This window comes from Barbus barbus (assembly GCF_936440315.1).
Source record: "Barbus barbus genome assembly, chromosome: 36".
Taxonomy (NCBI): Eukaryota; Metazoa; Chordata; class Actinopteri; order Cypriniformes; family Cyprinidae; genus Barbus; species Barbus barbus.
Genome location: NC_136714.1, coordinates 22,665,449 through 22,692,631, shown reverse-complemented (window position 1 = coordinate 22,692,631; position 27,183 = coordinate 22,665,449). Strand labels below are relative to the sequence as shown.

The following is a 27,183-nucleotide window of genomic DNA, read 5'->3' as shown; positions in this document are numbered from 1 at the left end:
TAATGCCACTTAGGGATAAATAAAGTAATACATCTATCAAAAGAGGAATTTGTTTTAGATTTGACACAGTGCTGGTAGATTTTGTGGCATCTAGCTGTGGTGTGATGGTTCCTGGGTTTTCTAATTCCATTTTGAGACCTCAGCACAGAAGCATGTCACATGGATTGAGAAAACATGATTCGGCTGCAACTACAGCTCATGTATTTTTAATGAAGATGATGTGACAGCATGTCGCTGTATCACATTCCACGCTCATGATGCCAAGAGTGAGTGCGTAATCGAGTAAGCTTTGCGTGTCCTCCCCCAAAGTAAACCAGATGCATTTTAGCACATTCACAAGCAAAATCATCAGATTATTATTTATTTTAATTTAAATGTATCGCTGCTTACACAAAAAATATTAAGCAGCACAACTGTTTTCAACATTGATAATAATAAGAAATGTTTCTTGAGCAGTATATTAGAATGATTTCTGAAGGATCATGTGACACTGAAAGCTAGAGTAATGATGCTGAAAATTCACCTTTGCATCACAGGAATAAATTACATTTCAAAATTAAACTGTAATAACATTTCACAATATTACTGTTTCTAGTGTATTTTTGATCATATAAACACGTTGAGAGTAAGAGACTTCAAAAAAGACATTTTAAAAATCTTACCGAAACTTTGAACAGCAAGTGCATACATCATAAACATGGATCTGCAATTCATTGTGCATGTCTAATCTATACAAGTCTATCCAATAAATCAGTAAGATAGCTCAACAGAAATAAAACTAATGGGGGTCTAAAATTCCACAAGAGTTCCGTCAATAAAAGGTCTATCGGAATTGCCAGACTGCTCCTATGGGAGAGCTCGTCATTCCTGTGTACAGACAGTGTCTTGGGAACTGAGATCTATAGGAGCAGAAAGGCATGATCAAGCCCTGCAAAGAGACAGGAACTCAGGGAGCGAGTGATGGGATCCCGCAGGACTGAGAAAATGTTGTGTGGTAAACAGACCCGCTGACAGGGCTGAGTCCCAGCCAACTTGACGGATGTTTGTCGCATACTAATGAAGGGATGCATGTCGTCTGTGCGTATCGTGCAATGATTCGGGATAACACACCAACATAATGGTTCTTTGGAGGGAAAATACTAGTGATGAATCAATAACTTCTACTGAGATTGCCAGTGTAATCATGTGTATTACAGTAATACTATTTCAATTCAACTACAACCAAAATTGCTAAAATAAACTTTACGTAAAATAAACACTTACGTGAAGTACCACTTCCGTTAAGGGCCGTACGTACACACTAGGTATGTTTACATGTACCAAAATAATCAGTTTATAATGAGATTGATGGCCCAGTCAGACTAAAAAGCCTTCATGAAAACACTTCAATCGATCCAAATAAAATTTTGATTGGACTGAAAGGAATGGTGTAGACTCGAGATCATCCAATCAACAGGATAAAAAAAAAAAAAATACTTTGCACACATGCAGTACTGGGATGAGTATGTTTACAAATGTTTTACTTAAAAACATATGTCTTACAAAATGATCAGTGGAGGACACTGTTTATTTACTAAATATTTGCATATACAGGTCCTTCTCAAAAAATTAGCATATTGTGATAAAGTTCATTATTTTCTGTAATGTACTGATAAACATTAGACTTTCATATATTTTAGATTCATTACACACAACTGAAGTAGTTCAAGCCTTTTATTGTTTTAATATTGATGATTTTGGCATACAGCTCATGAAAACCCAAAATTCCTATCTCAAAAAATTAGCATATTTCATCCGACCAATAAAAGAAAGGTGTTTTTAATACAAAAAAAGTCAACCTTCAAATAATTATGTTCAGTTATGCACTCAATACTTGGTCGGGAATCCTTTTGCAGAAATGACTGCTTCAATGCGGCGTGGCATGGAGGCAATCAGCCTGTGGCACTGCTGAGGTGTTATGGAGGCCCAGGATGCTTCGATAGCGGCCTTAAGCTCATCCAGAGTGTTGGGTCTTGCGTCTCTCAACTTTCTCTTCACAATATCCCACAGATTCTCTATGGGGTTCAGGTCAGGAGAGTTGGCAGGCCAATTGAGCACAGTAATACCATGGTCAGTAAACCATTTACCAGTGGTTTTGGCACTGTGAGCAGGTGCCAGGTCGTGCTGAAAAATGAAATCTTCATCTCCATAAAGCTTTTCAGCAGATGGAAGCATGAAGTGCTCCAAAATCTCCTGATAGCTAGCTGCATTGACCCTGCCCTTGATAAAACACAGTGGACCAACACCAGCATCACTGACTGTGGGTACTTGACACTGGACTTCAGGCATTTTGGCATTTCCCTCTCCCCAGTCTTCCTCCAGACTCTGGCACCTTGATTTCCGAATGACATGCAAAATTTGCTTTCATCCGAAAAAAGTACTTTGGACCACTGAGCAACAGTCCAGTGCTGCTTCTCTGTAGCCCAGGTCAGGCGCTTCTGCCGCTGTTTCTGGTTCAAAAGTGGCTTGACCTGGGGAATGCGGCACCTGTAGCCCATTTCCTGCACACGCCTGTACACGGTGGCTCTGGATGTTTCTACTCCAGACTCAGTCCACTGCTTCCGCAGGTCCCCCAAGGTCTGGAATCGGTCCTTCTCCACAATCTTCCTCAGGGTCCGGTCACCTCTTCTCGTTGTGCTGCGTTTTCTGCCACACTTTTTCCTTCCCACAGACTTCCCACTGAGGTGCCTTGATACAGCACTCTGGGAACAGCCTATTCGTTCAGAAATTTCTTTCTGTGTCTTACCCTCTTGCTTGAGGGTGTCAATGATGGCCTTCTGGACAGCAGTCAGGTCGGCAGTCTTACCCATGATTGCGGTTTTGAGTAATGAACCAGGCTGGGAGTTTTTAAAAGCCTCAGGAATCTTTTGCAGGTGTTTAGAGTTAATTAGTTGATTCAGATGATTAGGTTAATAGCTCGTTTAGAGAACCTTTTCATGATATGCAAATTTTTTTGAGATAGGAATTTTGGGTTTTCATGAGCTGTATACCAAAATCATCAATCTTAAAACAATAAAAGGCTTGAACTACTTCAGTTGTGTGTAATGAATCTAAAATATATGAAAGTCTAATGTTTATCAGTACTTTACAGAAAATAATGAACTATCACAATATGCTAATTTTTTGAGAAGGACCTGTATATATAAAAATCAAGGCAAAAATCTTATTTTTGCTCAAGACAGCTCCGATTAGCTACATTAATGTGATGATATTTTTGTTTTGTTCTGAATACATGCAATTCACATGTAAATGAATATGTGAATCAGACATATAAACAATTCATTAACAGAACTTCAGAATCTGAAATCGGACTGAATTCATTACAACTGATGAAAATTGGTGCATGTAAACACCAATTTTGCAGCAATTCCACAGTGACAAAGAGACTACTAAATATAATTTCATTTTCATTTTAAGAGTTGGTGATTTCCTGTGACAAGCAACAGAGACCATTAGAGATGCAACAAAGTTAAGCAGACCACAACACTATGCTTAAAAAATGTGACAACGTGCCAACCGCCAAGGAACGTTACTACTAGAAAACAACAGCATAGCAACTTGGCAAACATCAGCAAATTTATCAATTTGTGACTAGAAAATATTACTTAAAGTCATGATATAACAGAAGTAGTGAAAAATATTTTCTTCTGTATTGGAAGTATACAAAAAAGGAGGGTGGGGAATTGGTTCTATCCATCAGCTTTTGATTAGATGGAGGCAGATCTGAATGCAAGCTTGTAGTCAATTGTATACATTGAATTTTGTAAGAAATTAGTTTAAATGGACTACATGATTGGAGAAGTCCTGCATACTTCACTAGAAAAAAGTAGATCCATTTATGACATTTTACAATTACCATATGCCTGGGTGAATCATTCACAATAAGATCAATAACATGCATTTAGAAAATGGATAGGGTGAATTTTCATTTCATGCTTGATTTCATTTCATAAATCAAGTTTACACACATCAGGAGAACTTCCTCAGAAAGTGAATCAAGGGATGTTCAGTCTTTCTCCTGTTGTTTAACATCCAAACACAAACATACTTTGATCATCCGCCGTTTAACCTGTTGATGAACATCTAGCTAGTAACATTCCTCTCTTTGTTTACATTAAACATATCAAGACCCTAGTAAAACACTGCAAAACTTATTAATTAACTCTTAGGTTACAGTTTCAGGGTTTGGACTACAAGTTTTTCAGTATTTTAAGAACCTGGTATGCTATACGTGCTAGTTTGCATATCTTTCTAAAACAAAAACATTGACTGGCAAATTTAATGTAAAATACAGATTTAAATAGGTACCTGCCAACTTGTACAGACAGTAATACATGACTCAGATCTCACCTTTGGACTCAAATATCAAAGCCTTGCCTACATTAAAATAAAATAAAAAACTTCACTGATCACCATTAGCATTAAAAACTAAAAGACAGATCTAGTATGCCAGAAAGAGAAGCAGTAATGACTCAAAAAAAGGCATTAACACGGATCCAAATGAATCATAGGCGAACACCTGCTTCCTAAGGCGGTCCTCAGGCTCTCAAGAAAGTTGACCTGAATTTTCAGGGGTTGCCCTGTTATGACAAACAACATGGTATTGTGGTTGCTACAAAATCTGTTGTAGCATCATTAGAAACAATGTAACACTGGTTTCAGCTTGTGACTACAGATAAATCTTGATTATGATCCATTCATCTTTGGCCCACTTGGTTACCTTTAAGGCAGTGTTATGAAAACTATGTATGTGGTGCTACCAATAACACTATTACTAATACAGAATATAAATAAAATAAAAACACCCATCATTCAGCCAATTATACTGTCAGTGTCAATAATATCAACAAACAAAAGCATATCAAATATGGTAGAGCATAAAACAAACCCAGAAATCTTAACATGAAAACCTGATATTTGACAGGTGAGCTGTCAATCATAAAAAAAATCAGCATATTATGCATTAGATGACTTAAAACAAAGTAGGGAAATGTTAGGATTTGATTATTACTTTACATTCCTAACACTAGAAAGCTAACTGAATTCTATGGAAATGTAAAAATAATGACCAGTATTGGCTTTTAAATAAACTTGACTAACCTTCATATTCATACTTCTAATACTAAAATAATTATTTTAGGTCTAATAAAATTTATTCTGATAATTTGCCACAATGGAACTGAAATCTGAACTGAAAACAGGTTATGAAAAACAATAAACATGTAATATTAATACGGTGGGAGGCATGCACCGTCTTAAAGATGGTATAGTTTAGCAAAAACAGTACTTACTTCATCCTCTGAGAGTCCATAAATGGGTTCAAAATTCGTAGCCATAAAGCCAAAGGGCAATTTAATACACACATACACAAACAAACAAACACACACTCGCTCGTGTGAAAGCTGGAACAATAGCAAAGTGTGTCCTCCTCCACCTCCTGTGAATGCAAGTTGATCCAAAGCAACGAAGTCTGAATCCTTTTAAACCATATCGTGACAGAAGATGTACGTCCACCGGTTTAATCTCATTTAACGGCTGAATTTCGGTGGATACACGCTTAATTTCCCCAACAATATGATTTCCCCTCGTCAAGTGCAAACGCGAATCATTCACTTCCTCTCAGGATCCGAAACACTCCCCGCTGAAATGAGTGACAACTTATCGCGCCAATCACAGCGTTTTCCGAAACTCCGGGAGGACAGACTATCCAATCCGTGTTGATTGGGGGCGGGGCAATGTTGTGGCACTTTTGTGGAGTAATCAGGGATGGGTAGTTTCCTAGATCCCAATATCGGATTGCATACATTTCTATAGGTCTGTATGGATATATTGTGCTAATTAACACTTAGTTTATTTTAAATGCCTGTAATGAGCTGTTTGAGTCTTGCAGCTGGTAACAGGACTTCTGTGAAACATTGACAGGCTTGTGCAGCAGTTCTATGGACGAAGTCTTCGAGCCGGTCACGTGACTGAAAACTATCAATAGCAGTGCTCTAGCGCCCTCTACAGTTAAAAGAGCGACACCAACAAGATGTTTTCTGCTGGTTTCTACTGGTGTTTTATTGCTCTTGGCTTTTCTACACTGAAGTGATGTTCAACAGACTGAAATTGAACTTGAGGATCAAACAGGGATATTTTAGAGGTAGAAATTCAGGGAAATTGTAAAGGAGTCATTATATTCTCCTAGATTTATAATCACATGACTATTTGGGGTTAAATGGTCTAACAAGTGTGCCTAAAAGCAATCTAAAATATGAATTAAATTAAAATTCATAAAAAAAAAAAAAACTACATTTACATTTTAATTAATAATTAAAATAATTAACATAACTTGGTAAATTAAATAAAAACATAGTAAAATAACAACTGTTAAAAACTAAAGTACACCAAGGTCAACGATCACAGGAATAAGCTGTTAAAAGGGCTAATGCTGAGTTACCTTGATTAATTTGCACTTTAATGGTTTTACACTGCATATTGATTTATTTGAAGAAAAATTATTTACATTTACATTTATTCATTTAGCTGACGCTTTTATCCAAAGCGACTTACAATTGCTATACATGTCAGAGGTCGCACGCCTCTGGAGCAACTAGGGGTTAAGTGTCTTGCTCAGGGACACATTGGTGTCTCACAGTGGATTCGAACCCGGGTCTCTCACACCAAAGGCATGTGTCTTATCCACTGCGCCATCACCAGCCCATATTTAATGGTGTGTTGCATTTTGTGTGTGTGTGTGTGTGTGTGTGTGTGTGTGTGTGTGTGTGTGTGTGTGTGTGTGTGTGTGTGTGTGTGTGTGTGTGTGTGTGTGTGTGTGTGTGTGTGTGTGTGTGTGTGTGTGTGTGTGTGTGTGTGTGTGTGTGTGTGTGTGTGTGTGTGTGTGTGTGTGTGTGTGTGTGTGTGTGTGTGTGTGTGTGTGTGTGTGTGTGTGTGTGTGTGTGTGTGTGTGTGTGTGTGTGTGTGTGAGAGAGAGAGAGAGATTATGATTGTTTTAAGATGCTACTTGCTTCAAAATAACACATAATAAGAGCTTTTATAGGAGAAAAATTTTTAAGCCAGAAAGTACATGTATAGTAGCCTATAGTATACACCTATAGTATAGTATAATGTAGTATAGTATAAAGTATAACAATAAAAGAAAGGGTCACCAGTTACAGCACCTAATATATATTTTTCGATTATCCACCTTATTTTTTTTATTACGAACATTATATCGACCAAAAAAGCAGTACAATACAAAAATCCCAAATAATAAGCTAATAAAAAAAAAAATAATAATAATAATAATGACAAAAATAAATGACTAGACAGTATAAAATTAAACAAAACACATTACATTCAAAGGAAAAGATTAAACAGCTTACAAATTTCACCTGTTTTTAAAGCCTTCTTGTTAAATTAGTTAGAAATAGTCCCAAAGTAATCCTGTATTTCAGCAAGCAAAACATAAAACGTGGCTTCTGACATAACAATTACTTTTCTGTAACTTTACTTTTTTTTTAAATTAACAAATCCAAACAAAACATTTTTCCAAAGTAAAGAAAAATCCCTTACAAAAACAACCTGCAGGATTTTCAGCTCATTTTCCTGAAGGAATATCTGCAGGAATTTTATGAAGGGAACAATTTGATCCTTCAGAAAACATTCTAATATGCTGATTTGGTGCTCAAGAAGCATTTCTTATTATTAGCAATGTTGAATGCAGTTGTGCCACTTGTGTGTGTGAAACTGAAATACTTTTTTTTTCAGGATTCTTTTTTTCAGGATTCAGGAATTGGGGAAAAAAAAGAATTTGCTTGAAATAAAAAGCATTTGCTTTTAATATTTATAAATGTCAGTTTTGATCTATTTAATGAGTCCATACTGAATAAAAGTATTAACTTCTTAAAAAAAAATCAAATTAAAACCTATTGACAGTAAACTTTTTTAAGCATTAGGATTAAATCTGTGACGTTTTGCTGCCAGTCCAAATTCTTCAATATTTGACAACCACTGAGCAGTGTGTGTGTGTGTGTGTGTATGCATGCATGCAAGCATGTATACATGTGTATTACAGCATGTAATCAAAAGCCAACTGTCTGCTTATTCATGTCAGTAAAATCCAAACTCATCAGCAAACGGTGGTTATAATTAAATAAATAATTCACGTGTTCATAGTGTTCACCAGTCTTATAAATAAACTACTGACCTTTACACTATCAAAAAGCCACCTTCACTTATGAGTTTATTTTATGACTTATGAATATGTTTTCCAGCCCGTTCCATCTACCCATAAACTGGTACGCCTAGTCTCTCAGCTGACCAAAGAAACATTATTTGGCAGAGGTCACTGTGTGTTTTTGTGCCTCTGTTAGGTTCAGATGCTCACAGGCAAACTCGTTTGATCTTTGAGCCATGGTTTCCTTCTGTTTTGAGCACATGGGCTTGAGTCATGTCATGCCACTTGACCATGGGCCATGGAAAAGTTTAAAAAGTCAAGTTTTAGTTTTATAACAGTTGCTTTGGCTCAGTGCTTTCATCCTGTTCCATTTTAAAGTAACTATTTTAGTTCATCAAAGACTTGACCTTATTTGACCTCAGAATTTGAGTTCACATAAAAATTGATGTCATTTTTCACCTTCATGTTGTTCAAAACATTTATTTGTTTTATGGTGTTCTTTTTTAAGTTTGAAAGGTCCAGTGCCCATTTATTATGTGATATTATATTAATGGGATTTATAAATGAAAAATATGAAAATAAATATTAAAGCTTAAACAAATATTAAAAACTCAATCACAAAAGCTGAGTTTATATGTTATAATCATTCCAGTTGAATTTAATTGAAAGTTTACCTCTGGATGAGTTTGTGTAATATTTTTAATGACTCATGTCCAGAAGAGCTTTTTATCACTAATTTTACTGCTTGTTTAATTAAATCTGCCTGTTTTCTCATCCACTCACTACAAATGCACTGAACAGTGGAACTTTGTGACTCGGTATTAGAATATACTGGAGATCATCAGAATTGTGCTATTATCTTTGACTAACAGAAGAAATTTTGTAATTAATTATAATTACAAAATTGCCACTATAAATAAATGTCACATTGGCAGTAATGTCTTCAGTATATTTGTTTTGGGAAATTGAATTTTAGGAATTACACATGCATATAATGCAATATTATTCATAAAATTTAAAAAATAAATTTAAAGTACTGTAGATGCTGTTAACAGTTTATAGTAATGCATTAAAATCAAAGTGGATAAGATCATATTTATGAATTTTATCTGTTCTTTTTTCCTATTAAGCAGTCACATGATCACATGATTTCACAGTCCAATAAACGCAATGTCTTTAGGTTCAGTGAGATCAAGGAGTCTGGTAAATCTTGAGAATTTATAAAACAACTTGGATTTGCACTGAAAATGGATATACTGTATACTCTATATTATTTAAGTTTAGTTTATTTTGCCATTTGATGTCAGGGTTTCTTTCTTTATCAATTGGCACCCCTGAGAAATAAAATTTGATATTAAAAAAAATGGAGGAGGTTTGGTTGGATTTGGTTACTTACAACACATCCAGCCACACCTGCTTTAATCCATATGTGTTTATTGTATTGTTATGTAATGCAGTTAATGCATTACATAAGTCATTCAGTTAAATGTTAAAACCAGTTAAACATTGATAATAGTGTGAAAACCAAGATTTTTTTTTTTTTTGCCAACCTGCCCAAATTTAGAAAGAGAAAGAAATGAAAATATCTATATTTTTAAATAAACATGACACCAAGAGAGGGAAGTTCCCTGAAAACCACGATTGCAAATTTGACATACAGGAGTTAAAACGAGTAGTTAATACATTGTGCAATATTTGAATTTGAATTTATTGAAAGGATATATTGTCAACATTGGAAAAAAAAAAAAACACTAGCCACAGTGGCCGGTGAGCAAAAAAAGTTAATGTCAAGCCTGTATATATATATATATATTTTTTTTTAAGTAAGTCCCTTTTCCCCTCACTTCTCACTCTTAGCATCCATTTGTTGTCTGGTTTTACCTTGTTTACTTCCTTGAATCATGTTTTATCCCTAAATATTTTAAAACACTTTCCTTCTAGAAATTTCCGTCACATGTATCCCAGAGCAACAGGGATCTAATGAAAATGCTAGGAAATATTACTCTACCAGAAATAGCTTTAAATTTGGTAATACTATAACTGTGCTTGTGTGCTTAATTTCTCCTCTTCTGTTAAGTAGAAGCTGGTAAAATCAGAACAGTCCAGTGCAGATCTTTGCTGCAAAAATGAGAAACTAGGCAATTAAAAATATTTTAGTCATTTCTTGCTTTACAGATTGGCCCAGATCAGGAGATTTATAGCAAATACATCCTCTGATATTAAAAGTTTTATTGGTTATGATACCTTTCCACATCCTGATGCCGTGTTTTTCCACGGCCACTAGGAACACTGCATTGTCACTGAATAGAGGAAGTTCCACAGTATCCTAGTAATCTTTCAATTTATTACTATCTCAATGAGACGCACTGAGCGGCAAACAAAGTACTCAAGAGCATGATGTGTAGCCTTTATCTCAACAGGTGTTACAGTGTTTGACCAAGAGCAGAACCTGCACAGTCATGTGTTTGGATAGCAAGTACAAGCAGTTTAGAGTCATTCCGGATGATCATAAATAACTGACAGCTGTATCATATTTAAACAGGTAGTTGGTATACTATCTATCTATCTATCTATCTATCTATCTATCTATCTATCTATCTATCTATCTATCTATCTATCTATCTATCTATCTATCTATCTATCTATCTATCTATCTATCTATCTATCTATCTATCTATCTTTGCGCATCCATCCGTATCCATCTAACTCTCTTTGTCTCAAAACCACAGAGAAAAGCTGGAATGTACCAAACACTTCAGTCACTTCAGTATAATATTTAGATCCTTTTGAGCACAAATTTGGTGTTATAAAGCAAATAACAGACTTTGATTTGTGCACAGATTCAGTATTTCATCAATTTAAAACAAGATGAGGGAGATGTATTATAGCTGTTAAAAATTAAATAAAAACAAAAATAAAAACATTTTATAGAATGTAAGTAAATGTAATAAATAATAAATTTAACTTTCATAAATTTAAATCTTAGGCTGTACACCATTGGTGGCAGAAATGAAACATAATGTAAAATAATGTGAGAGTATTGTAATGACCACAAGTTATTTATTGGGCATGTGGGCAAAGTTTTTTTTATAGGATTTAACCAGTAATTCATGTGATTTGTCCAGTTATTTATACTTAATAAGGCCAGTTTGAATTATCTTGTGCTTTTTCACTTTTAGACATTCTATTTTAATAATTGATTAATTTTAATAATACAATTAAGGCTATAATATAAATATATGAAATTGTTATTTTATTTATTACCAATTATTCATACATTTTTATTTGAGATCCCGCAATCTTTAAATAATTTAAGATTATTCATTCACGTATTTAAAAAAAAAAAAAAAAAACTACAGCAGAATCACAGCAGCAGCACTGACTGGACGCTCAGCACCGCGGATGAGATTAAACTGAGCGCAGAGTGGGAGGAGTTGATGTGGGAGGAGCTGAGCAGTCAAGACCACGCCCACTGCCAGACAGACCGGTTAGACAGGAGAGACTCATCACCCGAAGGCATTTGATTGACCTGAGAGTTGTAGGAGCGCACATCTGCTCAAGACACCAACTAAGCTTTGCGAGTGTTCGGTTACATAAGCAAGAACAGCAGAAATCAGCCAGTTCAATGTAGCATCCTGCTAGCACGATCATTAAAGCGGGATTATAGAGCTCACCATCTCCCTATGAACAGCAGGTAAGCGCAGAATTGATACTTTTCTGCCCTTTGAGATCTCGAAGACAGAATGCACTTGACTGAATTCGAATAAGAAAAAGATAGCACAAGTACAAGGTTTATAAGGTGTAGGACAGTACATGATCAAAATGTTCTAGCCTACTGAATGATTTAATTTAACTGTAATATCAAAAAATATAATCCTGTAATTATTGTCACATTTAAATTAAGTATTTTATATTTAAGCAACTTTACTATGATTGTTATAGTTAGATGACAAGTAAGAAGATGTAGTGTGCTTCATATGGCAACATCTAACTTTTAAGTAAAATGGATAGATAGATAGATAGATAGATAGATAGATAGATAGATAGATAGATAGATAGATAGATAGATAGATAGATAGATAGATAGATAGATTTCTGTAGACCTTTTGTACAGTTTTAAAAGTTGAGTCTATATATAGTAAAATATTTATATAAAATATATATTTTTGTAATGTTTTATCAGTTTGACAACAGTGTTTTTGAAATGGTGCACAAGTAGGCCTGTTTGTCCAAAAAAATGTCAACTTGTTAAATCAGTGTGTAAAATGTTGGTCACACTTTACATAAAAGAGTTTATGTACAGTGTATTTATTGTTGTATTAAAAATATGGAATCTTTGAATCAATATGAGTGATAACGAATGAACTACAGCCGCACACAATTACATATTAAGTAGTAGGCTGCATCTTATCATTATGCGCTGCTATTATAATTCATATACAGGTACTGTGATGTAAAGTGATCATCAAGTAGCCTCACACTGGCCCAGAATCAGAGCAGGACTTTACAGTCTAATTATTAGCGGGTGGAAAGTGCTGATATAGGCGTTCGTCATGTAATGAGCTTTGCATCGGTCTAATCCTGGGAATAAGAGGACAGAATGGCTGTGAAGTCTCCAGTGTTCTAGTTTGTCAGTGCAAGTTAACAGTTTAATAATGGGTGACTTGTTATGTTTCAGAGTTAAGTGCTGGTTTGTGGTGTCATATTTGATTCTTTTGTCAGCTGGAATGGAAATGCAGTTCAAAATGAGGCGGAGATCTCATTTGAATATTGATTAGAATATTTATAGTCTGGAATATGGACAGTTTCTGTAAAGCTGGTTAATTGGTTACGACAGAAATGAATGAAATATCTTTTTGGTTGTATTGTTTGCCTTTAGTTTATACCGAGTTCGTAATAATATATAGACTTCTTTAATCTTTATCGTATATCATGATACTTTTGCACTTCACTGTAATGCTGAACTGAGGTTTCACTTTTGGTAATACAATAAAAATAATCTTAAATGTTCATCTTGATATGATCAACGGATTGAGGTCAGGCATAGTGTACGAGCAGAAAGCTTAAAAATTTACTTTGCTGTTCATATGCATAAAACCAATCAAATCCAGGTTCTGTGCATGGCGTTGGGTACGGAACACACCGGAAGAGCGGATAATAGCTTCTTAACCTGATTAAACTGATACCTGCCATTTCCTAAACGGCCATTCAGATGATTGTATCAATGAAAGTGTTCAACACGCATACATATCGCTCTGGTTGTTTATTGAGCCAGCTAATAAAAGAGTCTGACTTTTGTTGATTAGAGCCATCTTGAGAGCCTGGATCGCCAGTAAGACTCAGACATGTGGAGAGTAGAATATATATAAACCAGTTGTGCAGCTTTTCATATACAGTACATTGCTCTGAAGAGGGGTTTGTGGGGATGTCAGTTTTCTATTCGGCACTGACCTATTTCCTGTTCACTTGATGAACTCACTCACTTCTGCATAATTTTATGCTTTTATTGCTTGGCATCATCAGGTCTATGTGTAGTACAGATCCTATGTCAGAGTAATGTTGTTGTTGAGTCATTGCAGACTGTTTGCACTTCAGAATGAAGTTTACTTAGTTGGTTCTCATACTGCAGTAAAAAGTTCCTTAAAAAGACTGAAATTTAAGTTGTTATTCACTGAAAACTGTTCATTTTCTTGGAGTTCTCGAGTCCCATACTTAATTGTAGAGAGCTTGGGTGGTTGAATAATTACATTTCATTCTATTCTTCCTAAAATCCATTGTATAGATATCAGTAGACTTCATATACAGTGCATATGGACTACTTTTATGGTAATTTATGGACTGTTATAGAGTTTTTTGATCTCTTTAGTGCTTGACATCAATGAAATATACAGTTTTAAGTTGTAGACATCCTGTAATACCGGGCGGAAACATTGTCACAGTAGTTTTTCACTTTGAGTTTCTGGCAACAACAGCTCCAAAGTTTTTATTATAAATTTACTGCAAGTGTTTTTTTTGTTTTTTGTATTTTTCTAGCCACCGAGTGACAAATTCAGACAGGTGTTCATTTTTTCTCAATTACTGTAGTTTGTGCCATTGATGTAGGACTGTTCTATTCTAAGAAAAAATGACTGAACATAACCACAATGCTTTTGAATTAGAGTTTACATGATTGATTAATAGACATAATGGAACATCACCTTTGACTTTCATTGTATGGACAAAAACAGTTCTTCAAAATGTCATATTCTGTGATCTGCAGAAGAAAGAAACATTTGGAACAGCATGAGAGTTAGTAAATGACAGTATTGTTTTTATTGTATTATTTATTAGTATTGTATTATTTTTTTATTTGTTTGTTTACCCATTTGTTTATTCATTATTTAATTAACTTGACTATTTACTCATTTATTTATCTATTTGTTTATTTATCTATTAATTTATTTGAATTTTTGAGTGAACTGTCTGTTTATTTTACTTTTAAAAAGTCAGAATTGTGAAATACTCAGAATTGTGAAACAAACTTAGAATTGTGAAGGAAAAAAAGTCATAACTGTGAGATAAAAACTGTTGCAAGATATAAACTCTCAATTGTGAGAAAATGTCCGAATAATGAGATCCCAGTTACGAAAGTCGCAATTACCATATCTCACTTTTTCCTCAGAATTGCAAGATGTAATCTCCGAATTCTGGAGGAAAAAATAGAATTGTGAGAAAAGTCTGAATTCGGATTACATGCAATTACGTTTTTTATTTTTTATTCTGTGGTTGGAAACAAGCTTCCACAACTGTCCCTTTAAGAAAAAGGCAATGCAATTAAGACAAGCCTGTTATTTGTAAATCAAGTGTGTCATTAGTAATTCATCATGAGTTTACATCTTCATTGTGATCTGATTATACCCGAATGACAACTGATTTAAAGATTTGTGTTAATTAGTCTTACGCAGTTATCGGCACCCACCTAGACGACTAGATATGTCCCCAAAGACACAGGTCAACCCGTCAACAATGTAATGATCCTAATCCCTAACGTTAGTTTGGATTTGGCTCACGGCCGATCACCTTTCAGGTCTATGTCACCCACTAGTGCAACTCTACACCTCTGAGGAGGAGGAGGTGGGTTGGATCTGGCTTGTGCTGGATGGTTATGTATTGTGCAACTGCTGCAGTTTCGCTGCGGGGGCTGGAAAACAGTATTTAAAACAACAACACGCTCACAAATGTCTGATAATGGTAAACTGTCAGGAAAAAAAGTGTTAATCGACCGTGAAACTTTCTATTTGGGAGCATCTTTGACAGTTGCTTCCTGCTATGGTTTTCCACTAAATTCTGGATAATACCTAAACAGATGGCCTCTATTCTAGGAAATATTTAATTGTCTTTCTTGGACAGAAGTTTGGCATGTGACAACATGCCCTATGTACACTTGAAAAAAAATGGTGTAGATATAGATTTCACTGAGAAATTGCTAGTAAATTTCACAATTAATTACAAAGAATTGGCAAGTAACAATGAATTAAATTTTAAATTTTGAAGCAAAAAGACTGAAATAGTATGTGCTCCAATTATCTTTATTTACAACTTTTGAAAACTCATTTTTACAATTTAGTACCAAACCTATGGAAGATTGTTTCAGTCATGGAATAAAAAAAAAAGAAAATAAAAAAGTAAGTTTTCCATCTTACAATTCAAAGGAAAACAGAATTGCGAGATATAAACACACAATGGTTTTTTAAAAAAAAAATGGATTATGAGATAAGGAATTTATCATAATTATGAGATAAAAAGTTTATATACATTTGTTTTATTCCTTGGCAGAAACAATACAGAACAAAACAGAATTGCAAGATGTAAACAGAGAATTCTAATAGTTTTTCATTTCTTTCACTCTTACGTTCTTGTTTCTGTCTACAGTACAATATTTTTGTCTCAAATCATTTTAATAGCCATACAAATTGAAGCATTAGGTTTAATTGCATATAACTGTGGATTTCCTGAAGCAAACATACAATTATGTTCTCTTCTCATAATAATGGCTTTAATGCACTCCTGCTGGCAAATGATAGGTTAAATGGTAAATATAGCCATACTAATTGGAAAATTGCACTTGTTATCTCTTGTTGATATCTGCTGAAACAACCAAAATAATCTCACTGCTCTGTGACGATACTCAAACTTTGACAGACATGCACCCAACATGACTCAATATTTGTAGTTAGTAAAAATGGATAGTTCTGAGCCATTTTGGAAGTTAATATTCTATATGGGCTTATTCCATTTTTATGTGCATAGTTTTTTAATGTTTAGTAATATTTTTAATGTCTCTTATGCTCACCAAGTCTGCACTTATGCTCACCAAGTCTGCATTTATATGACTAAAAATTATGGTAAAAACTGTAATATTATGAAATATTGTTAGAATTTTAAATGATCCTTTTTGATTTGAATATATTTTAAAATCTAATTTATACCTGATGTAAAGCTGAATTTTCAGCATCATTACTTCAGTCTTCAGCAACGCTGTCTCACGACCAATTTGTACGTATTTAACGAGGTGGCTAATTCGTATGACCTCAATCATACAATTTTGTACGATTTGTCTAGATGCCAGTAACGGGTAGGTTTAGCGGCGGGGTTAGGTGTAGGTCATTTCACTCGTAAAATACGTACGATTTAGCAAATATCGTATGAAATTGTAGTGTAGAGTGAGGTCGCACGAATTTGTACGAATTCAGTGTCACATGATCCTTCAGAAGTTATTTTAATATGCTGATTTGATGCTCAAGAAACATTTCTTGCTATTGTAAATTCTGAAAACAATTTTGCTGTTAATATTTCAAGTTCCATTCAAGTTAAGATTTAAAAAAATATATAGGCCTAAATTTCCAGCAAAGACTCAATCAAAATCAATCAAAAGTGACAGTAAAGACACATGTTACGAAAGATTTCTATTTAAAATAAATTCTGTTCTTTTCAAGTTTTATTCATTAAAAATGTACCACATCATGGTTTCCATAAACATGGTTTTTAACACTGGTAATAATAAGAACCATTATTAATCACTGAGCATATGACATTTAAGACTGGAGTAATGGCTGCTTCAGGAATAAATTATTTAAAAAAATTTAAATTGAAAATAGTTATTTGAAACTGTAATATTATTTTAAAATGTTACTGTTTTTACTGAAAAAAATAAAGCATTGATGAGCAAAGGAGACTTCTTTTAAAACATCTTTAAAAAATCTTAATTATTCTAATACTTTGACCAGTTGTGTATATGTGACCCTGAACCACAAAACCAGTCTATAAGTGTATTTTTTTTTTTATATATATTTATTTATCATCTGAAAGCTGAATAAATACTATTTCCATTGATGGTTTGTTAGTATATGACAATATTTGGCCGAAAACTATTTGAAAATATGGAATCTGAAGGTACAAAAAAAAAAAAAAAGATATATATATATATATATATATATATATATTGAGAAAATCGCATTTAAAGTTGCCCAAATGAAGTTCTTGGCAATGCATATTACTAATCAAAATTTAAGTGTTGATATATTTACGGTAGGAAATTTACAAAATATCTTCACGGAACATGATCTTTACTTAATATTCTAATGATTTTTGGCACAAAAAAAATCTATAAATTTTGACCCGTACAGGGTATTGTTGACTATTGCTACAAATATACCGCAGCGACTTATGACTGGTTTTGTGGTCCAGGATTACATATTATCACCCATTAGCGTAGTTTAATACAATAAATGAGTTCCTCACAATTCACAGTGCAAATGTAAAATCTCCTGTATAGGTAAAATGATGGAGCAAAATTAGGTCAGGTAATCCTCCTAGATCTTTTCATAGCTTTAACCTGACAAACATTAATTCCTAATGCAGCAAGACCTCTCAGAGGTCTATCTATGGAATTGTAAGGGACAGAAATGGCAAAGAAGAGTGGAGGGTGGGTGAGAGAGCGAGTTGCTAGATAATCTTTAGATACGTGCCGACTTATCGATAAGCCCCTGCTTGCTACCGTTCAACCGGCTTAGCAACTTACCCCCCCCCCCGGAAGTTATGTAAGATAGCTGTAAACAGTAGGAGGGAAATCTTCTAATTCCAATTATCAGATCAAAAGGAACATTCTTAAAATCAAAGTGCCAGAGAGTGGATAATGCCATCAGAAGCACACACATTAAACGAATGGCTGCTGTACTGATAGAAGGAGATGATATTAATGTTGTGTTTACCCTCACCACAGGCACCACCGTGTCTGAATTTTCATTTTTACATGCCAAAGTTACAAGTCAGTTGGGTTCACTGATTGTCAGTGGCTTTTCCGCAACAGTTCAGAGTGCAGCATTTGTTTTCCAATGAACAAGTATTCAGCGCATTCATTCTAGTCAATAAATCAATGCAGAAATGACTTGAAGAACAACAATGATATACACATTGCAGTCAGATATGCCTTTTTGTGCAGTGCCATCTTATTACTGGATTAAACTTGGCCCAGGATTCTGCTTTGAAGATTACAGGGTCAGCAATCCACACACCTTTATAGCTTTACTGACTGATTGCCAATTAAGGTTAATACACAACAGACCAATTAGATGACAGATAAGGGACAGTTAGTATTTCTATATATATATACACAATCTAAATAAATGTATATTTTGTTCCCCAGTTGTGTTTTTCCTAGAGAGGGTTTACCTGGGTTATAGTTAACTAAAACTGAATCTTTTTAAAAGCTTCCATTACTTGAACTATAATTAATAATAGTATAAAAATGTAATATAAAAAATTAGTCACGTGTTGGTTTCCGTTTAGTTCCTGTTTGTCCTTATTTGGTTTTTCCTGTCCTAGTTTAGTTAATCATCGTTTATTCCATTCACCTGTTTTGTATTAATCATCTTTTTGCTCTTTTGTTCTTGTTCCTTTATAAGTCCTCAGTTCTCCCTTTGTCTTTGCCTGAGCTTAATGTTATTTAACGTTCATTAAAGCAAAGAGTGTGTTGATGCTACTTCGTTCTCGCGATCATTGTTTATTTTTACTACAACCACTAAATCCCGTAACAATTACAATATTACATAGTATAATAATCTATAATGAAAAGAAAACTAATAAAAGTGACAAAACTGTGCAACAAAGTTACTAAAAGTTAAAATGAAAACAGAAAATATTCAAATAAAACAAATTCAACATAAAAACTATAATTAATAGTATCTCAGTGATATAAAAATATCACTTTCTTTTTTTTTTTAAGTGTGCCATGTCCACTGACTTGACAGTTGTTATTTAAATTTTTAATCTGTTATATGCTCTTATTGTAGCCCTGAATTATTGTCCTGCCATGCCTTGTCCTGCCATGTCTTGTCCTGATGTCGTCATTAAAGACTGTTATTTGAGTTTACATCCTCGTCTGCGCGTTCCTGTGTCCTCCTCGTGTGTGCACCGTGACACAGGTATTTTAATAAAGGGGCTCACTATAGCTTTATTGCTCTGTCAGTTTGGTTCTGGTTCTCAAAACCCCTAAAAACTTGTTCTCTAACATTACATACAGTACTCATTGATGAGACATGCAGTTAGTGATAAGAATGTGAAATAGGCTGGAAGACAACAGCACATCAATGCCAGAATGTAAAATGAGTTATTTTATGCATTTAAATGGTTTCACTTTTGTTTGTACTTTTAAAATTAATGAAAAAATAGCACATATTTTCTAGTATAAGTGCACTGTGCTCACATTTACTTGTGCATTAAATTACAAATTAAAATCCATATCAGCTTGCGCCTTATTGTGATCTGGAATTACATGATAGCCTATATTTTAGTATGCATTTGAGTCCGAAATTTTTGCATTCGTTTTTTCGTATTCCTCATCTTTTCCTATCGAAACGCTTGCTACGGATGTGAAAATGCAGAAAATCGAACCTGATCCAATTTTTTTTTGACAGACTAAAGTTTCAGAGGCAGTGTGCAAACGTGATTGACACAACGTGAGATCGTATTTATTTATTTATAATTGTACGAAAATTTCAGACTCCGTGTGCTGTGACCTTTAGGCGAATGAACGCAAAGTAAATATTTCATGAGAATGTGTTTCTCTTGTGAATGCAATACTTTTGTGAGAGAACACAAAGTTTTTTGAGGAGACAAATGTTTTGCGAGAAAATGCAAAGTTTCTCATGGGAACGCTACCGAGCCCCACACACGAAAAGAATAAATTGTGCACACGATTTAATAATTTGTTCTCTTGGTTTACTAAATTGTGTGCACAATTTACTAATTTGTTCCCTCATTTAAAGTAAATTGTGTGCACGATTTACAAATTCATTCCCTTGGTTTACTAAATCAGTGCTTGGTATAATAATTTGTGCTCTCGTTTTAAGTAAATGATGCAAACTAAATTTGTTGTACTTTCCGCATTCTCATAAACCTGTTGCTGCTGTTATGTTATGGGCAGAGACACTTTAATTTTTATTGAGTAGGGAATGAGTTATAGAGTCATTCTCAAAAGCCTTGCAGTGTCGCATGGAATCATTACGGACAGGAAATAGAATGAATTATTTCTTGCGCACAATTTACTTTCAGGGCTTTGAAGAATGCTAATGTTTTGCAAGAAAATGCAACATCTCTCAGGGAAACGCTAATGTTTTTAGAGAAAACGCAAAGTTTCTTGTAGAAACGCAAATGTTTTGTGAGAGAACCCAAATTTTGTCAGAGCAACCCAGTAGTTTTTCAAGAAAATGCAAAGTTTTCCCTTCCATCTAATTTGTTTCTCATCACCATGCAACTGATGCAGAAATTGTTCAAATTCCATGTACCAATCCGTCCCAAGCCAGCAGATGAATTTTCAGCTGTGCATATTTGAGTTGTAGGTTTATTGAACCATTCATGATGGAAAGCAACAATCCCATGGCCTCCTTCAATCTTCATGCTCGTTCAAGTTCAAGTTTATTTGTATAGTGCTTTTTACGATACAAATCGTTGCAAAGCAGCTCTACAGGAAATTAAGTTTCCACAATATATTTATATATTGCATAACCTTAATATATTTAACTTATGGCAAAATTTGGTAATTCTGTATGTTGTCTGAGCATTGGCATCCTCTGAGATCCTCTGAGGGATTGGCATCATCTTTTGTCAGGTGTTCGGTCATCTCAGATCATTTAAGGGTTGGATCCAGACTGAAGCTTCTGTAATTCCTAGTTACCACGGGATGTTAATCCTGTGGCAGAAACAGAGAAACAAATAGAGACATAATTAGCGTAGCTGCTGTTCCATCTAAGCAAAAATGATTTGTTCAACCCAAGCTAATGAATAATAATAATGTACATTTGATCAGATATAACTGCAGTACAAGATTATAAGATGCATTATGTGATTGCTTGGCTAAAGAGATGTATCTTTAATCTAGATTTAAACAGAGAAAGTGTATCTGAACACCGAACGTTATCAGGAAGGCTATTCCAGAGTTTGGGAGCCAAATGTGAAAAAGCTCTACCTCCTTTAGTGGACTTTGCTATCCTAGGTACTACCAAAAGTGCAGAGTTTTGCGACCTTAGGGAGTGGGTTGGATTGTAGTGTGGTAGAAGACAAGTTAGGTACGCAGGAGCTAAACCATTTAGGGCCTTATAGGCAAGTAATAATATTTTGTAAATGATACGGAACTTAATAGGTAGCCAGTGCAGAGACTGTAAAATTGGGGTAATATGATCATTTTCTTGACCTGGTAAGAAATCTAGTCGCTGCATTTTGGACTATCTGTAGCTTGTTTATTGAAGATGCAGGACAACCACCTAGCAGTGCATTACAATAGTCCAGTCTAGAGGTCATGAATGCATGAACTAGCTTTTCTGCATCAGAAACAGGTAGCATGTTTCGAAGCTTGGCAATGTTTCTAAGATGGAAGAATGCTGTTTTTGTAACATGGGAAATATGATTTTCAAAGGACAAGTTGCTGTCTAATATAACACCCAGATTTTTTACTTTAGAGGACGTAACGTAATGCAAATTGTAATCCAAGAGATTTTGAGTACTGTTTTTTGGTCCAATAAGTAATATCTCTGTCTTATGTGAATTTAATAGGAGGAAATTATTGGTCATCCAATCTTTTACATTTTTTACACAATCTATTAGCTTAGTTTACAAGTTTCATCTTGTTGAGATATATAGTTGAGTATCATCAGCATAACAATGAAAACTAATCCCGTATTTTCTAATAATATTACCAAGGGGCAACATGTATATTGAAAATAGCAGAGGACCCAGGACAGATCCTTGTGGTACTCCATACTTTACTGGTGATAATTGATCACTCCCCATCAGTGTTAATTTCGGCGACGACGACGAAAAATATTCGTCAACAAACCTTTTTTCTGTGACTAAGTTGAGACGTTGACGAGCGAAAACTAATATCTGATGATAAAAACTATGACGAAATTTATGCCACATCTTCGTTAAAAAGACGAGACGGGGCTAAAATGTTATTTGAGGACTACCGGACATTCAAAATACATCCTATAGGCTAAGTTAACTGTCTTGTCTTTCAAAATGTGCGTCTCTGTCATTGGATAAGGTGCGTTTGCAAGGCAGCCGCAGTGGACGGATAGCCTACCAAAACGCGAACTAGCGATCTGAAACAATGGCCTCAGCACCCGAAGAGTTAGGGACTGGGTGACCAGACATCCCATTTTTCCCGGGAGTCACAATTCATTGTCGATTAACTTAAAGTTAGTGAAGGTGCGATAGGCGGAAACGCACTGATAGAAGTGCTCTCTCTCTCTCGCACACGCTCCACTTCTTCAGTTCTCATACAGCGCGCGATCAGTTCTCAGTGCTCAAATACACACACAGCAGTCCAAATGTCTCTCATGTAGAGTATCTCACGGAAATAGTCCGTTATGGTTTAAGTGAGCTTAAACAGGTGGGTGAAAACTGAATGTATGTCAGTAGGCTATTATGCATACCTTCTGTCTTAAATGGACAGCATTCCTAATTATCTGTCATAAATGTTAACCAACAAAAGATGTTAAATAAATGTATACTTGTTAAGTAAACCTACTGTATCTGAAAAATACCAGTTTTTCCAAATTCAATCCTTGATTCAAATTTCTCATAACTAAGCTTAATTGATTTGGTCTAAAGAGAGAAGAATTGTTGACTGTTTTTGTTTGAATACTACATATAAAATAGCTACCAAAATAAATGTTGGTAACTGAAGTTTGACTAAAAGTAATGACTAAAACTATGAAAGACTCAAATGACTAAAATGTGACTAAGACTATTAAGCTTTTTCGTCTCAAGATAAAGACTAAGACTAAATCAAAAATGCCTGCCAAAATTAACACTGCTCCCCATTTAAATGAACAAAGTGGTAGCGATCGGACAGGTAGGATCTGCATCTTAAAGCCTGCCCTTGAATACCAGTATAGTTTTGTAATCGATCTATGAGTATTTCATGGTCTATAGTGTCGAACGCAGCACTAAGATCAAGTAATACTAGCAATGAGATGCAGCCTTGGTCTGAAGCAAGAAGCAAGTCATTTGTAATTTTAACAAGTGCAGTTTCTGTACTATGGTGAGGCCTGAAACCTGACTGACATTCTTCATAGAGATCTTTTTTTTGCAAGGAGGAGCACAATTGAGCAGACACCACTTTTTCAAAAAATTTTGACATAAAGGGAAGATTTGAAATGGGTCTGTAATTTGCCAGTTCATTAGAATCTAGTTGTGGTTTCTTAATAAGAGGCTTAATAACCGCCAGCTTGAATGGTTTTGGGACGTGACCTAAAGATAACGATGGGTTAATAATATTGAGAAGCGGTTCTTCTGCTACAGGTAACAACTCTTTCAGAAGTTTAGTGGGTACAGGATCTAATAACATGTTGTTGGTTTAGATGCACCGATAAGTTTATTTAGCTCTTCCTGTGCTATAGTTGTAAAGCACTGCAGTTTTTCTTTGGGTGCGATGAATGAAGCTGAAAAACTAGATGCAGTAGAATCTACATTTGATATTGTATTTCTGATGTTATCTATTTTATCAGTAAAGAAATTCATAAAGTCATTACTTTAAACTGTGAGGGAATATTTAGATCGGGTGGTGTCTGTTTATTTGTTAGTCTAGCCACTGTGCTAAATAAAAACCTTGGATTGTTTTGGTTATTATCTATGAGTTTGTGGATATGCTCTGCCCTGGCAGATTTTAGAGCCTGTCTATAACTGGACATACTGTTTTTCCACGCAATTCTAAAAACTTCTAATTTAGTTTTTCTCCATTTGCGCTCAAGAATACGAGTTTCCTTCTTGAGAGAATGGGTATAACTGTTGTACCATGGCGCAGTACGTTTTTTTCTCTAACCTTTTTCAATTTGAGGGGGGCAACAGCTTCTAATGTATTAGAGAAGATAGTGCCCATGTTGCTAGTCATTTCGTCTAGTTCATTTGTATTTATGGGTACAGAGAGCAGTTGAGATAAATCAGGCAGGTTATTTGTGAATCTGTCTTTGGTGGTTGGAACAATAGTTCTGCCCGGACGATAACGCGGAGCCATATAATTAATATCAGTAATACGCAGCATGCACGATCCATGGAAATGAAAAATTGTTTTTGTTCATTTATTTTGCGTTTTTCTGGTTTAATCACGATCAGATTTTTTCTAGATCCTGCATTAAATTTATATTTTGACCTCGCTATTCGGGGGAACAGACACAGTCTGTGTAGATTGGACAATGCAAGTACTTCTAACATTTAAGTGGGTAGAACAAAAGTCATCATAGTAGTTATTTGAGAATTGGCTTACTAATCAGATGGAGCGTAGCGTCCTGGAGATGTTGTCCGACAGGAGTTCCGCTCCGAGTCTGCTGGGGTGCAGGCCATCAGCACAGAAAAGCCTAGGACGCTCCCAGAAAAGATTCCAATTATTAACAAAGAGCAGTTTCTGTTCTTTACACCATGACAATAACCATTCGTTTAAAGCAAACACTCTACTGAACCTTTCGTGTCCTCATCGATACGTGGGAAGCGGTCCGATGATCGTCGTCGCGGGCGATGTGCTGCGTACCATCTCGATCAGGCTCCTGAAGTCCCTCTTCAGTGTCTCCGTCTGCCGCAGCTTGGTGCCGTTAACCCCCGCGTGCAGCACGACAGCACCGAAGTGAGTGTGCACTTTATCTTCAGCTAACGTAGCACGGACGTGCCGGACGATGGAGTCTCCGACGATCACAGCGCCGCGTTCCGTCTCACGGAGGGGAGGTCATTGCCCGGGGCCTGGCTCGCGTCTTCCACTGCTGGTGCACCCAGGGTCTGTGGCGTCCCGGCGCCGGAGAGAAGGACATCTGGGAAGATTGCGTCCTTGGTGCACAGGGTCTGTGCAGAGAAACACACGGAGTAGAGGTGGTGGGAGTGTTAGCAGCGTGCTGTATACTTACCCCGGACTTGTGAGCGCCAGCCCGGGATGTTTCTAGCGCGGCTCTCCGCTCTCTCAGCTGTGCTTCTCCACCAGGTCACGGATCTGCTTCTCCACGGCCTCCAGCTCCAGCTGCACCGAATGCAGCTCGAATGTGTCCTCACCTGCACTCAAAGGTAGACACAAATCCGCCATTTAAGCAAGTAACAGTGAAACAATGGTAATGCGTGTGAATAGAGTATTAGCAATGTAAGCGAGATTAGCAGCAGCCACGCTGCCGATGCTAACGGGCTACAAGCTAATAGCAGACTCGAGAATCAAAATAAAACTAGTGATAAGGCGCTCTGATTGGTTTTGTTTTAGAATGCTATAGGGGATATATTCACACGTTATAGAAACGAAAATGATAGTGTATAAAATTGTTTTTAAGATAGAAAATAGACGATAAAGAATAAATTTGATGGCGCTCAAACTCAAAACACGCAGTCACAAATCAGCGCATGTGTAGATTGAGCTCGTTGAACTCATTGAGGCTCGATAGGGCTGCCAGCTTGTGTCAGGTCAGTGTCATGCACTATTCCACTATTCATCGCACTGGAGAATGAAGCCCAATACAGTTTGACCGGGTCTTTCTGTTATGATGATATAATCTCTTACGTAATCAGATATGGAGTATATGCCAGCTGGAGAAGATCCCCCCCCCCCCCCTTTTTTTAATCTGTGATGCCACCCTGTTCACAAGGGGAAATAAAAGTTCTTTGCTCTCTCTCTTCCTCTCATTTTCTATCTGTCATGTTTACGTCTATCTTAATCTGTGGTCCTAATATCATGCTTTCCATGTGTTTAGTGCTTATTTTTGTCATCAGATTAATGCTGGAGATTAAACCGATTCTGCAAAGGAGTCAGATGACAAATGTATTTGCGTATTATTTCCATGCTTAAACTGGCAGCACTTAATATCGTAAAGCGACAGAAACTGATACTTCAAGTGATACTTCAACAGCCTGCATGACAAAATAAACATTTTATTCATTGATTGGCTTGTGCTCACATGCTTGTTGGCGCAGGTTGAATTCATTCTCAAGGCTAATGAAAACAAATGGCTGTTAGTGCAGAATTCATGACTATTTAGTTTCCAGAAAATTCTCTGTCACATTTTGCCAATATCACTCAGGACTGGTCTTCTGACATTTTGTGTTTCAGTGCATAACACAAATGAGGTCAGGTCAGAGGGGCATAGGTCGTGACCGCTTCCATCCAGATATATGGCAGTGATTAAGTGTAAACTTAGTAAATCAGTGTAAATTTTGTAATTTACTTAATTTTTGCCATCACTATTGCAAATTTTCCCTCAGAGCCATGGCTCATAACTCACTCTGCAGATTGAAAGTAAAGGAAAGAATTAGTGCTCAAATTGTGGGATTTCTTTAATAAAAGTGTACAATATCTTTTCTTGGTGATTGGACGTATGTTTTACTGACTGCAGGTTATAGGCAAACACCCAAATGTTTCCTATTTGTTTAAACAATCGATCCCTCAATTCAGATCCCGGCTCTAACATACTGTGGTGTTTTTTGGC

At 35.6% G+C, this 27,183-nt stretch overlaps 2 protein-coding genes across 8 annotated transcripts in view; one reads left to right on the top strand and one right to left on the bottom strand.

Annotated features, from left to right (window-relative positions):
* LOC306856065 (E3 ubiquitin-protein ligase NEDD4-like) overlaps positions 1-5,684 on the bottom strand; it is a gene marked incomplete at its 5' end in the record, with an annotated part of 82,926 nt that extends 77,242 nt beyond the window's left edge. For 3 of the 6 annotated variants that reach the window (XM_079395058.1, XM_079395057.1, XM_079395059.1), the window contains one exon: positions 5,331-5,682. In XM_079395058.1, coding sequence (XP_079251184.1) covers positions 5,331-5,375 — 45 coding nt within the window. Of the gene's footprint in view, positions 1-5,330 lie in introns of all 6 variants that reach the window. The other 3 variants (XM_079395055.1, XM_079395056.1, XM_079395060.1) reach the window with 2 other exon arrangements.
* Positions 5,685-11,706: 6,022 nt separating this feature from the next.
* The window catches only part of LOC306856029 (prolactin receptor-like), a 32,614-nt gene continuing 17,137 nt past the window's right edge, over positions 11,707-27,183 (top strand). The window contains exon 1 of one of the 2 annotated variants that reach the window (XM_079394995.1): positions 11,707-11,891. The gene's annotated coding sequence lies outside the window, so the exon portion shown is untranslated. Of the gene's footprint in view, positions 11,892-25,052; positions 25,781-27,183 lie in introns of those variants that run through there. The other variant, XM_079394996.1, reaches the window with a different exon arrangement.